The 16,801-nt window shown below is 34.4% G+C and overlaps 6 protein-coding genes across 6 annotated transcripts; 5 read left to right on the forward strand and 1 right to left on the reverse strand. All coding sequences in view use genetic code 6, as the record gives it.

Annotated features, from left to right (window-relative positions):
* Positions 1 to 534: 534 nt before the first annotated feature.
* Positions 535 to 1,407, forward strand: SS50377_20007 (uncharacterized protein; the record flags this gene model as incomplete). The annotated part of the gene is made up of 1 exon (XM_067903952.1): positions 535 to 1,407. The coding sequence occupies one exon, from the start codon at positions 535 to 537 to the stop codon at positions 1,405 to 1,407; it is 873 nt and encodes a 290-aa protein (XP_067767434.1).
* A 774-nt stretch (positions 1,408 to 2,181) lies between these two features.
* On the reverse strand, positions 2,182 to 6,621 carry SS50377_20008 (uncharacterized protein; the record flags this gene model as incomplete). Its single annotated transcript, XM_067903953.1, has 1 exon — positions 2,182 to 6,621. One exon carries the CDS (start codon positions 6,619 to 6,621, stop codon positions 2,182 to 2,184), a length of 4,440 nt encoding a protein of 1,479 aa, XP_067767435.1.
* A 253-nt stretch (positions 6,622 to 6,874) lies between these two features.
* SS50377_20009 (uncharacterized protein) lies at positions 6,875 to 7,069 on the forward strand (the record flags this gene model as incomplete). Its single annotated transcript, XM_067903954.1, has 1 exon — positions 6,875 to 7,069. The coding sequence occupies one exon, from the start codon at positions 6,875 to 6,877 to the stop codon at positions 7,067 to 7,069; it is 195 nt and encodes a 64-aa protein (XP_067767436.1).
* A 5,150-nt stretch (positions 7,070 to 12,219) lies between these two features.
* SS50377_20010 (uncharacterized protein) lies at positions 12,220 to 12,582 on the forward strand (the record flags this gene model as incomplete). The annotated part of the gene is made up of 1 exon (XM_067903955.1): positions 12,220 to 12,582. One exon carries the CDS (start codon positions 12,220 to 12,222, stop codon positions 12,580 to 12,582), a length of 363 nt encoding a protein of 120 aa, XP_067767437.1.
* A 199-nt stretch (positions 12,583 to 12,781) lies between these two features.
* On the forward strand, positions 12,782 to 13,435 carry SS50377_20011 (uncharacterized protein; the record flags this gene model as incomplete). Its single annotated transcript, XM_067903956.1, has 1 exon — positions 12,782 to 13,435. The coding sequence occupies one exon, from the start codon at positions 12,782 to 12,784 to the stop codon at positions 13,433 to 13,435; it is 654 nt and encodes a 217-aa protein (XP_067767438.1).
* A 1,773-nt stretch (positions 13,436 to 15,208) lies between these two features.
* Positions 15,209 to 16,081, forward strand: SS50377_20012 (uncharacterized protein; the record flags this gene model as incomplete). Its single annotated transcript, XM_067903957.1, has 1 exon — positions 15,209 to 16,081. The coding sequence occupies one exon, from the start codon at positions 15,209 to 15,211 to the stop codon at positions 16,079 to 16,081; it is 873 nt and encodes a 290-aa protein (XP_067767439.1).
* Positions 16,082 to 16,801: the final 720 nt, after the last annotated feature.

A 16,801-nucleotide genomic window follows, 5' to 3' on the forward strand; every position in this document is an offset into this window, starting at 1 on the left:
GATAATCTAGATAGCTAGTATCTAGTGAACGTGAAAACTGCTAGGCTTAAGATAACTGCTAATTTATTATGTATTATTTATTTTAATATATAAGCAATAATCAGTTATAAATTTTCGAAACCCTCGCTCGATTTAGTTTTGCTAGATTATCGAAATATCCGGTAATACTTTCCAATATATAGCATAGCAGTATAACATAAGTACAAGTGAACATCAGATTGAATAATGCTATAGTCATTACTAAGCATTTAACAAATTAGTCTTTGCATGATATGCATCTTTCCTAGTCTAAATCAGCCGTACTTCTAGTTATAATTTTATTTTATAAACTGTTACAGTCTCGCGATCAATTACTATAAATTGAAATAGTTACTATGTCATTTTAATCATCAAAATAATATTTTTGATAATATTCTAAATATTTTTACTTAATTTTATATTCCTTTATTCGTATAATTTTTTCAAAAACTTCTCCGGTAATGATGGTAGTACGATTTCTAGGGTCTAATTTAATCTGGTGTTGATTTTAATAAAATGATTTGTGTTTCCTTTGCTGCTATGAATAGATCTATAAATTAACGAATTAGTATACTTTCACCTACGCCTCCCAGACGTCTAAACAATTTACCATTTTCGTATTCCGTTAAAATCATAGTTACGAAACATGTATATATTAATGAGATTTATGCAAACTAGAGACTTTACACTAAATAATCAATTAACTCTATACTTGTGCATCCTTTGGTGGCTGCCTGTGAGTGCTAACCATTAGGCTTAAGGAGTCTTATATATGAAAATGCTGTAAATCATGAATGTGATCCAAAATACTTTATCCTCAGCACTTCTGTACATATAGCACCAAGCATCTAGACTCATACTATTTTTAACCCACTAGACTTGATTAGCATAACCTACAATTAAAATACTGTTCATTGTTAGTAGTTACGGCAGAAAGTCTTTCGACTGAGCAGCTAGATGTGCACAGAGGTTTCTTTTCAGCTAAATATCGTAGTCAATTCTGCTAAAATTAGCATAAACATTTTTACTACTGTACTATAACTTAGAATGCTAGTAAAGTCACTTATTCTTATACACAACTCTAGAACTCCACATGGCTCTCGGGAATACAAAATTCTAGTAAACAATTTATATAGGAATTTAGAGTTAGATATAGTTACATTGGAGAATACAATGTTAATGGTAACATTCTCGACAGCACTGCGCAACGACCTAGTAAAAACATATCTTCCCCTTAGGTATCCATTTAGGTATTTGATTTTAGCAAAGCATGCAATTACAATTTGTAGACATTATAATAACTATATACTTGTTAGATAGGAGATAAATGATTCCATTTTTTAGTTTAAGCATATCATTAATCCTGCCTATACCTGCTAATGGTACTGAAACTATCTCATTTGATTATTTATTTTTGAAAATCACTCGATTTGCTAGTGTCTAGAAAATATCCAATTAAAGGTATCCACGATATTTCTTTTGCAAAATCTGTAGAATCTTTAGAGCAGGTTTGGTGTGCAAGCCTACATTATTGGCTACTGTTGCTCAACAACTATTTGTACTACGCCCTCCGCTATGCCAACGACAATAATATTAAGCGCTACAAACAACTCCTAAATTTACGTAGCATCTTACTTTTCTGAACATATGACTAAAAACTAGTCGCTCGTGAAACTAAGCTACTGCTCTGCAGTTAACGTCCCCAAACTGCCTTCCACAACACTGATGCTAACACCGAATACTTCACCCTCTTTTTGCTATAGCTATTCCACATCTATAAAATTTTCGTGTATCGACTTTGCTACCAAATACTTGTAGACTTGCTCATCCTAAGTAGAAACTGCAAGCCTCTTCAGCGAATTGAAATATGTAGAACGCTATCCAGCTGGATTGGTCTAGAGTAATGTTTTTACTTTGTAATTATTTTTTAAAATCACAGTACTATTAGAAACTCCACTAATAATGCATCTGTAATCAGCCAACTCTTGCAGTAACCTATTATAACCTGTTTAGTATGATGTTTTCTAGTTTCCGTACTTCCACTAAAGCTATTTGTCTTATCTGAGTTTTATAATATATTATAAGTACACATTATTTAGGGCGTATTTCTATCCTTGCTTGTTAAAATTATCTAGATTAGGATAAATAAAATAATAGATGTAATCAATCCTTAATCGATGGCTTTTGCACTGGTTCTTATCGTGTATCAAAACTTGACATATGCTTGACGCAAAATATAGTCTAGCTTTTAAATTTTCGCTAAAATACTACACTTAATTACATTTAGTCTAAGAGCTAAGATACAGCAATCTTCTCTTTGAAAGTAAACTAAAAGTAAGTAAAATTATTTTTAATTTTCAGTATGCTAAATAGATTATTTAATTTTGCAATCATAAACGATGGATCTTTAATAAATCTAAGATCTAGTAAAATAATAGTGTAGGGTTTTTATTTTAACAAAAACTTATCGCAACAAAAGATTGTTTGTCTAGAATCGAATACCTAATTAAAAAAGCTTAGTTCCTGTACGGGCTCTACACTCACCATACCAGTTAAGTTAGGCAAGCTAGTCTCAATGTTTAGGTCTTCAGATTTCTTGACAAATATGTAAATCTTGCCTAAATAGTTGACTATGCTAAATTCATGCTTCTTCTGAATAAAACTATCGAAAATAGTGATGTACTCATCTTCTTATGTCAACTAATAGAACTGATACTTTCTACTGTCGTTGGTTAGGTCTAAAATTTTTTTAATACGCTCATCATTTTTAGCTTTCTCTTTCTCTTGCTCCTGCGTAACTAACGCAGATGCACTCATATAGAGCATATCATTATCATTTTCCTCACCAGTATATTTAAAGATCAAATCTGCCGTTTTTGAATCCAGACCTATCTGTAATACATTTTTAAGGCCAAATGGCATGATTTTTTAGTTCAGGAAGTCCGGTATATGGTGTCCATACTCTACTGGCAACACATAACAACCTTCTATCATTTCTAATGGTAAAGTAATATCGTCATACCCATGGAATGTGATGATGAAATCAAAAATTTTGTGATCTTGATCTAGTACATGTTAAAAACACAACTATTTATCAAACGGGATTATTATAATTAACGATGTAATTTTTTCTTATCTTACTAAAATCTCGAATGCTTCGCGCGCAGCCTATACTGAGTCTTTGAGTATTTAGTTATATACAGCTGCATCCTCCCCTTTGTGATCATAAGCCCTGTTGTTATCACTAAATTCATGTAGCGCATAATCTAGCGTTGGATTCAAGAACATGATTTATTGATCGTCTTGCGCAAATGCTTCCACCAGATTTTAATAAAAGGTTATTTTTATCTTATTATTGACAATAGCCTGTACATATACACTTCTGCAGTTTAGAGTCTGCATAACCTTCTTCAAATTCTCGAGTAAAGTATTAGACTGCCTGGAAATAATCATAACTAGCAAAATGGCATTCAAAAACTCTAATAGGATACTTCGACTAAAAAACTTGGAAAGGTCTTACGACAAGGACTGAATTTTTTCTGCTTTGAATATATTTTACGAAAACGTTTCAATAAATTTCGTCATCAGCTGATAGTTTAAAACGGCCACTACTTCTGAGTTTAGCGTTGTCGATGCTATACAACTAATATTGTATTGAGCACTATTATTCAATAAATCAAATTTGTGTGTACCTTTATTCAGTACAAAATTTTTAACTTCATCAACATCTTTGCTTATAATAATATTTTCGAAAGTCTAGGTAAGACTGCACATCTAATATACGTCGACTTTCACATTGTTCACAGTAATTTTGTGACGCTTAACGCCATTAAAATTATTAAGTTGTTTTGACTCTTTGTCTTTGAGGAACCATATAGAAGGGCATATGGAAGAACACATGAACTACATCTCAACCGACTTATCCGTCATCATCGAGTACAGCAGCGATACCAAAATTGGTGTTTCTTCAGCAAATTTATTGACTCTACCTGGTATAGCATCTACAGCCTAGGTATAACCAGCAGCATCCACTACCACCCGGCGCTGCTCGTACTGAAAGCTAGACAGCAATGACGCATGAGGCTGAACATATCCTAATATCTATGCGTTAATATACTTTACGCCCACTCTGCTTGATAAGATATTATAGGAAAATTAATTGACTGTAAGGAAATTTATGACGGTAAGGTCTGTTCCCACCATTATAACCGTAACATAATCAAAATTAGGTGTCTCGTATTTAGTACTGTATTTTTCAACCATTTTTGGTAGTTTTTCAATCATCAATTATAGATTTTAATGTAAATTCTTTGTATTTATATTCATAAAATATTCGCATATTAAAGACTGGACTGAAGAAGACCAATATTATTTTAGCATGCCCTGCTAACCTTTAGAGGAAGTATTCTCACCAGTAGTTTTTTCTTCTTTTTTATCCTTGGATAACTAGTCATCCACTTAGCTCTCTTCAATTTTCTTAAATGCAATAACTGAAAATGTTTTCCAAAACGCTGTTTCGACCCCTCTGGGGTTAAATAATTAAAGAATCAATTTGTAGAAATTCGTTTCAAAATCCTAATAGTACTGAACCCGATTCCTGTAAGACACCATTCCCTTAAAGAATATTTATCTAAATTTTGTTCTGTTCCTAATATTCAATATCTGCGGTGAGTAAACAACTAACTCGTCAAGAATGTCGTAATCAGCAATCTCGAGGCGAAGGTACTCCATAGCTATGAGAATATACTCTGATTTTCCTAGTATGTTATTAAGAGATTTAAAATATTCTATTATAACTTATTGGTTGGACTGCATAATACTAAATATCTCATTTTTTTGCTTAAACTATATACTGGTTATGATGTCTTCAAGAGTTTGGTACAAGTCTATACCTTTATTTTAGAATCGACCTGTCACACTAAGTTAGTTCAGTTTTTGCTTTGCTGCTACCAACAAGTTAATGTTCAGAAGGTGTGAAATAACATTGATAGCTAAATTATATTTTTTGTTTTTGACATCTCCTAATATGTCTATCTTTTAAAATTCTTGAATAGAAAGTGTTGCTTAAATCTTAGCATACCGTTTCTTACCTAACTTGATTAGCTTTTTCTCGTAATATACGAACAATAACTGACACAACTTAACGCATTTCGAAAATTTCTCCTTCTATGATTGCAAGCACTCATCTACCAAAATGATAGGGTGTTTCAATTATATATTATTTCGCCTTTGTTATTCAAGTAATACTTAGTCTATATCATTTATAATATTTGCAGTATCTATAATGAAAAAAGAAGCTAGTTTTAGTTAATCGAATTGCAACTATATAGAATTATCGTATTTTAGCTTTTGAACTAATTACAAGTTGCCCTGAATTTTGTTAATAAATAGAATCATACTCTAGTAAATAAAAGACATCTAGTCTAAGCTTTCCAACTGAAAGGTATGGAATTTACAAACATCAGCAAGTACTTTTTCTTTGTAATTTTTTAAATCCTGCAACTTGAATGTATTTTTATACTAGGCAACTAGTTGCTCGTGAAATGAGTGTGTCCTGTACTTATATAGAGGTTAGTCATCAGATCCTTCCTTATTGAGCAAAATTGGAACATTTCCCTTCAGGAGGTGGAAAAAGTACTGCGTGTAGAGAGCTACGCTTTTCCCAGACCTGGAACTCTGGCTTATGACAGCATTCGTAAGAGTGTCGTTAAGATCATTTTTAACCAACGAGAATAATGCAAAATACTCCGCCTTGAAGAGGTAGGACACGTGGCAGAGCTGCTGGAACATGAACAGGCAGATACCGGTATTAAGAAAGTGGGTGGGGAGCTGGAACAGGTTTATAAGCTCAAATTCATCCAACTATGGTTTTTCTACTTCGATGAATACCTCTCCATTGTAAATCTTATTCGATACCTCAAATATCTTTTTAAGTAAATCCAAGTCTTCACCATACACATCTCTTGTTATAGTGTTCTTCTTTAACTTTTTAAACTAAGTATCATACAACCTGAATGCAGAGTAGCCAAAAATCAACGGCAGAATTAGATGGTACTCTCCTACCTTCTGGTACTTAATTGCTGCTAGCTGCAACAGTACCTGATTTTCATGAAAGTTTAAATCTTCTATAACTTCAGGCTAGAGAAGTTATTCCGTGTCGAAACTATTGTAAAGCGAAAAATACTACAAATCATAACCTTCGATGCTCTATGCAAATTTAGCAAAATAATAGTCGCAGGTGCATTTTATCGAAAGAACCCTAAGCCCCATCTGTGCTGCAACTAGGCCTATATTGTCCCAAAATTTTGGATCTCGCGATTTAATTATCTTTTTTAATTATGATATTTAAAACCGCATATTCTGAGCTATTTTTCCCAGCTTCTTGTAGAGCAGGACGACCTAGACCGCGCACAGCTACTCTTTCGTTGTAATAGTTGCACGTAGAATATATTACTATTGACCATCAAGCTAGATTGATTGACTAATTTCATTATCTCTTATGGTAAACTTAATCTATAAAATAGTGTTACTAACTATTACATTTTTATTAGCATCAACTGAAAATGGAATAGCGTCAAACTCGACAAATAAATCTTCAGTCATTTAATAAGGAAATAGGAAAGATGTAAAGTAAAATATATCAATATTATACATTAATGTAATATTATACTTTGAAGAAAAAACTCTACTTGCATTTATAATACATAATTTAATACATATTATAATTAATGAATGTTAAGCGTTTTACGAACTAAAAAGTATAAAATGAACTCGTGTAACTATACCATCTGCCTTTCAGCGCTAGTAAGGAATTATCAATATATAATACTACTTAACTATCACGCATTCTTAGTGAATGTATGAGTTTCCTAAAAATACGTTAGCTCATACGCTATGCATGATCCCACGCATCCCTATCGTTACTAGATCCAATAAGTACCATCTTCTGCTGACTTTGCTGCCCTTTGGTAAAACTCATCCTAGCGAGTCGTCGTTACCATCTAAAATTCATCCATCCCTATGCTTCGGTCTTAAGCAGCATACCGAGTGAGACTGTAGAATATCATTTTTGATAGATTATGCATCATGCGGGTATTAAAGATAAAATACAAGCAGTCTTCGGCATAGCCTGTGCTTGTACTCTACAGGTAAGAATACCCTTCTTAGTGCTACTGTGTACCTGGGCTCATAAGTGAATATATATTAGTAAGTATAGTAGTATATTATATAAATACAATAGTAATATACTAAATATCCTTACAAGCACCACTCCCAATGCATATATACTACTAAACTCCAATTAAGATATTACTATATATACTATAGTATTGTATTGTCGTCAAGCACTACGCCAGTACCACTCACGCCTGCCTTGGTGCTGTCTATGGAAATACTACGTGTAGCAGTACTAGTGGTACCAACTTCAGTAGCAGGCAGGTACTACACATAGAATATACAAACAGCATTCGGCATAGCCTGTGCTTGTACTCTACAGGTAAGAATAGCCTTCTTAGGCTACTTTGTACCTGGGCTCATAAGTGAATATATATTAGTAAGTATAGTAATGTATTATATAGATACAATAGTATATACTAAATATCCTTATAGGCACCACTCCCAATGCATATATACTATTAAACTCCATTTAAGATATTACTATATATACTATAGTATTGTATTGTCGTCAAGCACTACGCCAGTACCACTCACGCCTACCGTGGTGCTGTCTATGGAAATACTACGTGTAGCAGTACTAGTGGTACCAACTTCAGTAGCAGGCAGGTACTACACATAGAATATACTAACAGCATTCGGCATAGCCTGTGCTTGCATTACTAGTAAGAATACCCTTCTTAGTGCTACTGTGTACCTGGGCTCATAAGTGAATATATATTAGTAAGTATAGTAATGTATTATATAGATACAATAGTATATACTAAATATCCTTATAGGCACCACTCCCAATGCATATATACTATTAAACTCCATTTAAGATATTACTATATATACTATAGTATTGTATTGTCATCGAGCACTATGCAGTACCACTCACGCCTGCCTTGGTGCTGTCTATGGAAATACTTGGGGTACCGTACTAGTGGTACCCACTTCAGTAGCAGGCAGGTACTACACATAGAATATACAAACAGCATTCGGCATAGCCTGTGCTTGTACTCTACAGGTAAGAATAGCCTTCTTAGGCTACTTTGTACCTGGGCTCATAAGTGAATATATATTAGTAAGTATAGTAATGTATTATATAGATACAATAGTATATACTAAATATCCTTACAAGCACCACTCCCAATGCATATATACTACTAAACTCCAATTAAGATATTACTATATATACTATAGTATTGTATTGTCGTCAAGCACTACGCCAGTACCACTCACGCCTACCGTGGTGCTGTCTATGGAAATACTTGGGGTACCGTACTAGTGGTACCCACTTCAGTAGCAGGCAGGTACTACACATAGAATATACAAACAGCATTCGGCATAGCCTGTGCTTGTACTCTACAGGTAAGAATAGCCTTCTTAGGCTACTTTGTACCTGGGCTCATAAGTGAATATATATTAGTAAGTATAGTAATGTATTATATAGATACAATAGTAATATACTAAATATCCTTACAAGCACCACTCCCAATGCATATATACTACTAAACTCCAATTAAGATATTACTATATATACTATAGTATTGTATTGTCGTCAAGCACTACGCCAGTACCACTCACGCCTGCCTTGGTGCTGTCTATGGAAATACTTGGGGTACCGTACTAGTGGTACCCACTTCAGTAGCAGGCAGGTACTACACATAGAATATACAAACAGCATTCGGCATAGCCTGTGCTTGTACTCTACAGGTAAGAATAGCCTTCTTAGGCTACTTTGTACCTGGGCTCATAAGTGAATATATATTAGTAAGTATAGTAATGTATTATATAGATACAATAGTAATATACTAAATATCCTTACAAGCACCACTCCCAATGCATATATACTACTAAACTCCAATTAAGATATTACTATATATACTATAGTATTGTATTGTCGTCAAGCACTACGCCAGTACCACTCACGCCTGCCTTGGTGCTGTCTATGGAAATACTACGTGTAGCAGTACTAGTGGTACCAACTTCAGTAGCAGGCAGGTACTACACATAGAATATACAAACAGCATTCGGCATAGCCTGTGCTTGTACTCTACAGGTAAGAATAGCCTTCTTAGGCTACTTTGTACATGGGCTCATAAGTGAATATATATTAGTAAGTATAGTAATGTATTATATAGATACAATAGTATATACTAAATATCCTTATAGGCACCACTCCCAATGCATATATACTATTAAACTCCATTTAAGCTATTACTATATATAATATAGTATTGTATAATCATCCAGCACTACGCCAGTACCACTCACGCCTACCGTGGTGCTGTCTATGGAAATACTTGGGGTACCGTACTAGTGGTACCCACTTCAGTAGCAGCCAGGTATTACACATAGAATATACAAACAGCATTCGGCATAGCCTGTGCTTGCATTACTAGTAAGAATACCCTTCTTAGTGCTACTGTGTACCTGGGCTCATAAGTGAATATATATTAGTAAGTATAGTAATGTATTATATAGATACAATAGTATATACTAAATATCCTTACAAGCACCACTCCCAATGCATATATACTATTAAACTCCATTTAAGATATTACTATATATACTATAGTATTGTATACTCATCAAGCACTATCCCAGTACCACTCACGCCTGCCTTGGTGCTATCTATGGAACTACTTGGGGTCCAGTACTAGTGGTGCCCACTTCAGTAGCAGATAGTTATTAAAGATAGAATACAAACAGTCTTCGGCATAACCTGTGCTTGCATTACTAGTAAGAATACCCTTCTTAGGCTACTGTGTACCTGGGCTCATAAGTGAATATATATTAGTAAGGGTAGTAGTATATTATATAAGTACAATAGTATATACTAAATATCCTTATAGGCACCACTCCCAATGCATATATACTACTAAACTCCAATTAAGATATTACTATATATACTATAGTATTGTATTGTCATCAAGCACTACGCCAGTACCACTCACGCCTACCGTGGTGCTGTCTATGGAAATACTACGTGTAGCAGTACTAGTGGTACCCACTTCAGTAGCAGGCAGGTACTACACATAGAATATACAAACAGCATTCGGCATAGCCTGTGCTTGCATTACTAGTAAGAATACCCTTCTTAGTGCTACTGTGTACCTGGGCTCATAAGTGAATATATATTAGTAAGGGTAGTAGTATATTATATAAGTACAATAGTATATACTAAATATCCTTATAGGCACCACTCCCAATGCATATATACTACTAAACTCCAATTAAGATATTACTATATATACTATAGTATTGTATTGTCATCAAGCACTACGCCAGTACCACTCACGCCTGCCTTGGTGCTGTCTATGGAAATACTACGTGTAGCAGTACTAGTGGTACCAACTTCAGTAGCAGGCAGGTACTACACATAGAATATACTAACAGCATTCGGCATAGCCTGTGCTTGTACTCTACAGGTAAGAATAGCCTTCTTAGTGCTACTGTGTACCTGGGCTCATAAGTGAATATATATTAGTAAGTATAGTAATGTATTATATAGATACAATAGTATATACTAAATATCCTTATAGGCACCACTCCCAATGCATATATACTATTAAACTCCATTTAAGCTATTACTATATATAATATAGTATTGTATAATCATCCAGCACTACGCCAGTACCACTCACGCCTACCGTGGTGCTGTCTATGGAAATACTACGTGTAGCAGTACTAGTGGTACCCACTTCAGTAGCAGGCAGGTACTACACATAGAATATACAAACAGCATTCGGCATAGCCTGTGCTTGCATTACTAGTAAGAATACCCTTCTTAGTGCTACTGTGTACCTGGGCTCATAAGTGAATATATATTAGTAAGGGTAGTAGTATATTATATAAGTACAATAGTATATACTAAATATCCTTATAGGCACCACTCCCAATGCATATATACTACTAAACTCCAATTAAGATATTACTATATATACTATAGTATTGTATTGTCATCAAGCACTACGCCAGTACCACTCACGCCTGCCTTGGTGCTGTCTATGGAAATACTACGTGTAGCAGTACTAGTGGTACCAACTTCAGTAGCAGGCAGGTACTACACATAGAATATACTAACAGCATTCGGCATAGCCTGTGCTTGTACTCTACAGGTAAGAATAGCCTTCTTAGTGCTACTGTGTACCTGGGCTCATAAGTGAATATATATTAGTAAGTATAGTAATGTATTATATAGATACAATAGTATATACTAAATATCCTTATAGGCACCACTCCCAATGCATATATACTATTAAACTCCATTTAAGCTATTACTATATATAATATAGTATTGTATAATCATCCAGCACTACGCCAGTACCACTCACGCCTACCGTGGTGCTGTCTATGGAAATACTTGGGGTACCGTACTAGTGGTACCCACTTCAGTAGCAGCCAGGTACTACACATAGAATATACTAACAGCATTCGGCATAGCCTGTGCTTGTACTCTACAGGTAAGAATAGCCTTCTTAGGCTACTTTGTACATGGGCTCATAAGTGAATATATATTAGTAAGTATAGTAATGTATTATATAGATACAATAGTATATACTAAATATCCTTATAGGCACCACTCCCAATGCATATATACTATTAAACTCCATTTAAGCTATTACTATATATAATATAGTATTGTATAATCATCCAGCACTACGCCAGTACCACTCACGCCTACCGTGGTGCTGTCTATGGAAATACTACGTGTAGCAGTACTAGTGGTACCAACTTCAGTAGCAGGCAGGTACTACACATAGAATATACTAACAGCATTCGGCATAGCCTGTGCTTGCATTACTAGTAAGAATACCCTTCTTAGTGCTACTGTGTACCTGGGCTCATAAGTGAATATATATTAGTAAGTATAGTAATGTATTATATAGATACAATAGTATATACTAAATATCCTTATAGGCACCACTCCCAATGCATATATACTATTAAACTCCATTTAAGATATTACTATATATACTATAGTATTGTATTGTCATCGAGCACTATGCAGTACCACTCACGCCTGCCTTGGTGCTGTCTATGGAAATACTTGGGGTACCGTACTAGTGGTACCGACTTCACTAGCAGGCAGGTATGCCAAATATGAAGGTTAAGCCATTATACACTATGCCAACAGCATCGACTCAGGCTCGCAGCACCAAAATGTGGAAGGCCTAAGCTAGCATAAGTCCAACCCTATTCTTGCTAAATTATGATATTGCTACCTCGCTGGGTCCTGACCACCAGCTAGCGCCATCTCGTCACCCTGATAGCCACACTCTCGCTGACCTCGCTTTGGTAAAACTCATCCTAGCGAGTCGTCGTTACCATTTAAAACTCATCTATCCCTAGGCTTCGGTCTTAAGCAGCATACCGGGTGAGACTGCAGAGTATCATTTTTGATAGATTATGCATCATCCGGGTATTAAAGATATAATACAATCAGTCTTCGGCACAACCTGTGCTTGCATTACTAGTAAGAATAGCCTTCTTAGGCTACTGTGCACCTGGGCTCATAAGTGAATATATATTAGTAAGTATAGTAATGTATTATATAGATACAATAGTAATATATTATATATCCTTATAGGCACCACTCCCAATGCATATATACTACTAAACTCCAATTAAGATATTACTATATATACTATAGTATTGTATAATCATCCAGCACTACGCCAGTACCACTCACGCCTGCCTTGGTGCTGTCTATGGAAATACTTGGGGTACCGTACTAGTGGTACCCACTTCACTAGCAGCCAGCTATGACAAATATGAAGGTTAAGCCATTATACACTATGCCAACAGCATCACTCAGGCTCGTAGCACCAAAATGTGGAAGGCCTAAGCTAGCATAATCTCAGTCCTGTTCTTAATAAATTATGATATTGCTACCTCGCTGGGGCCTGACCACCAGCTAGCGCTATCCTCGTCACCCTAATAACCACATTTCCACTTGCCCTCTTCGCTCCCAGATCTCTAGATTTCGTGCAGCTCATGCAACTTTGTCCCTAATAAATTCCCTTCAGTGTAAAATTCGCTCTCGCGCTCTCGAGATTCCATGCAGTTATGGACCAAATTTCCGCGAAAATTTCACGAATCTATCAACCTTAAATCGGTGCAATCGGCGATTTTGCAGAATTAAAAACCGTACCGTTTGGGACATCTTGACGATGCTGCTTTTAAACTTCTGAGGATCGGTTTGCAGGGTGCTTTGGATTTACTCTTGGCGGTATCAGAAATGATGAAATAGTGATAAATGGAGGTATGATAGGTACATTCGATATGTAGTGGATAGCATTAGCTAAATGGCGCTTGTGAATTGTCTGGGTAACTTATTGAACGCATTTTGAAGGAATAGCATTTTAGTTAAATTTAATGTATAATAAAATATGAAATCTCGATTTTTAAAGCGCTTCCGCTATCGATGGGAGGCTGCGACATTTAAGACTTTAAAATTACTGCTCTGATAATTAAAATTATATCATATGATATATTATAAAAATAAGCATAGCTAATGTTATTATATAGGGAAACTCAAATTATACATATGAGCAGATTTAGTTATATTTATATTTACTTGTGTAGGTTTTTGTTTACTGAGTATACAATATTAGTATTTAATATATATTGCAAATATATAGCATTATTTTATATCAAAAATTCAGGTTAAAACTAAGGAGCTCTAAATATTTGATATTCTTATAATTCATAGCATATTTGGGACTCAAAACCAGAATCTTATATCCTATGGAATGCATTAGCAACAATTTAGTGCATAGTGCTAGGGGTAAATTTGATACTGTGCAGGATTAGTTAAGTTAAATACATCATGCAGATCATGTCTAATACTGAGTAAACGATATTTACCTAAACTAGTATTGTAATTATTACCAACTGCATCGAAATATACTAATTATGGGTAAGCTTTTAAATCTATTTTGTATTTAGTTTCTATATGCCAGCTAATTACCTACTGTGCGCCTTGCTAATATATTATATATCTGCATAGTTATAAAATACCCAAGTAGTAAAATAAGCGCTCTAGCAGCCCAAGATATCAGGATCACTCCTCTCAAATACATAGAGCAATATAATGCTACACGAATAATATATTTAGTAAGATCTCTTTACATCTCTTGGCGAATCTCACATCCTGAGCACCTACTGATACATCTTGCACAAATAATTTCACTTGCTTTTAGTATTGTTACTCTGATTCGCTCTGCTAACTCCTATCTACTAAAATAATCGTATATCCTACACTATCACGGATGTTCCAAAGCAGAGAACCTATTGCTCTATTATGAGTTTGATTACCTATTTGCTACACTAGTTCGGTATAAATTTTGCAAAGCTTACAGTTAGTATAATTTTTATACTTGCTTACCCTAATCCATATAAGATGTATCCCAACTCAGCTAGTTCCGTTGAGTGTGTGATAGCAGTCTCTCATATATTATCATAAGTGGTTAGTCTTTAACCTAAACATTTCGATAATCTAGATAGCTAGTATCTAGTGAACGTGAAAACTGCTAGGCTTAAGATAACTGCTAATTTATTATGTATTATTTATTTTAATATATAAGCAATAATCAGTTATAAATTTTCGAAACCCTCGCTCGATTTAGTTTTGCTAGATTATCGAAATATCCGGTAATACTTTCCAATATATAGCATAGCAGTATAACATAAGTACAAGTGAACATCAGATTGAATAATGCTATAGTCATTACTAAGCATTTAACAAATTAGTCTTTGCATGATATGCATCTTTCCTAGTCTAAATCAGCCGTACTTCTAGTTATAATTTTATTTTATAAACTGTTACAGTCTCGCGATCAATTACTATAAATTGAAATAGTTACTATGTCATTTTAATCATCAAAATAATATTTTTGATAATATTCTAAATATTTTTACTTAATTTTATATTCCTTTATTCGTATAATTTTTTCAAAAACTTCTCCGGTAATGATGGTAGTACGATTTCTAGGGTCTAATTTAATCTGGTGTTGATTTTAATAAAATGATTTGTGTTTCCTTTGCTGCTATGAATAGATCTATAAATTAACGAATTAGTATACTTTCACCTACGCCTCCCAGACGTCTAAACAATTTACCATTTTCGTATTCCGTTAAAATCATAGTTACGAAACATGTATATATTAATGAGATTTATGCAAACTAGAGACTTTACACTAAATAATCAATTAACTCTATACTTGTGCATCCTTTGGTGGCTGCCTGTGAGTGCTAACCATTAGGCTTAAGGAGTCTTATATATGAAAATGCTGTAAATCATGAATGTGATCCAAAATACTTTATCCTCAGCACTTCTGTACATATAGCACCAAGCATCTAGACTCATACTATTTTTAACCCACTAGACTTGATTAGCATAACCTACAATTAAAATACTGTTCATTGTTAGTAGTTACGGCAGAAAGTCTTTCGACTGAGCAGCTAGATGTGCACAGAGGTTTCTTTTCAGCTAAATATCGTAGTCAATTCTGCTAAAATTAGCATAAACATTTTTACTACTGTACTATAACTTAGAATGCTAGTAAAGTCACTTATTCTTATACACAACTCTAGAACTCCACATGGCTCTCGGGAATACAAAATTCTAGTAAACAATTTATATAGGAATTTAGAGTTAGATATAGTTACATTGGAGAATACAATGTTAATGGTAACATTCTCGACAGCACTGCGCAACGACCTAGTAAAAACATATCTTCCCCTTAGGTATCCATTTAGGTATTTGATTTTAGCAAAGCATGCAATTACAATTTGTAGACATTATAATAACTATATACTTGTTATATAGGAGATAAATGATTCCATTTTTTAGTTTAAGCATATCATTAATCCTGCCTATACCTGCTAATGGTACTGAAACTATCTCATTTGATTATTTATTTTTGAAAATCACTCGATTTGCTAGTGTCTAGAAAATATCCAATTAAAGGTATCCACGATATTTCTTTTGCAAAATCTGTAGAATCTTTAGAGCAGGTTTGGTGTGCAAGCCTACATTATTGGCTACTGTTGCTCAACAACTATTTGTACTACGCCCTCCGCTATGCCAACGACAATAATATTAAGCGCTACAAACAACTCCTAAATTTACGTAGCATCTTACTTTTCTGAACATATGACTAAAAACTAGTCGCTCGTGAAACTAAGCTACTGCTCTGCAGTTAACGTCCCCAAACTGCCTTCCACAACACTGATGCTAACACCGAATACTTCACCCTCTTTTTGCTATAGCTATTCCACATCTATAAAATTTTCGTGTATCGACTTTGCTACCAAATACTTGTAGACTTGCTCATCCTAAGTAGAAACTGCAAGCCTCTTCAGCGAATTGAAATATGTAGAACGCTATCCAGCTGGATTGGTCTAGAGTAATGTTTTTACTTTGTAATTATTTTTTAAAATCACAGTACTATTAGAAACTCCACTAATAATGCATCTGTAATCAGCCAACTCTTGCAGTAACCTATTATAACCTGTTTAGTATGATGTTTTCTAGTTTCCGTACTTCCACTAAAGCTATTTGTCTTATCTGAGTTTTATAATATATTATAAGTACACATTATTTAGGGCGTATTTC

This window comes from Spironucleus salmonicida, chromosome 1, assembly GCF_000497125.1.
Source record: "Spironucleus salmonicida strain ATCC 50377 chromosome 1, whole genome shotgun sequence".
In the NCBI taxonomy this organism is placed as follows: domain Eukaryota; phylum Fornicata; order Diplomonadida; family Hexamitidae; genus Spironucleus; species Spironucleus salmonicida.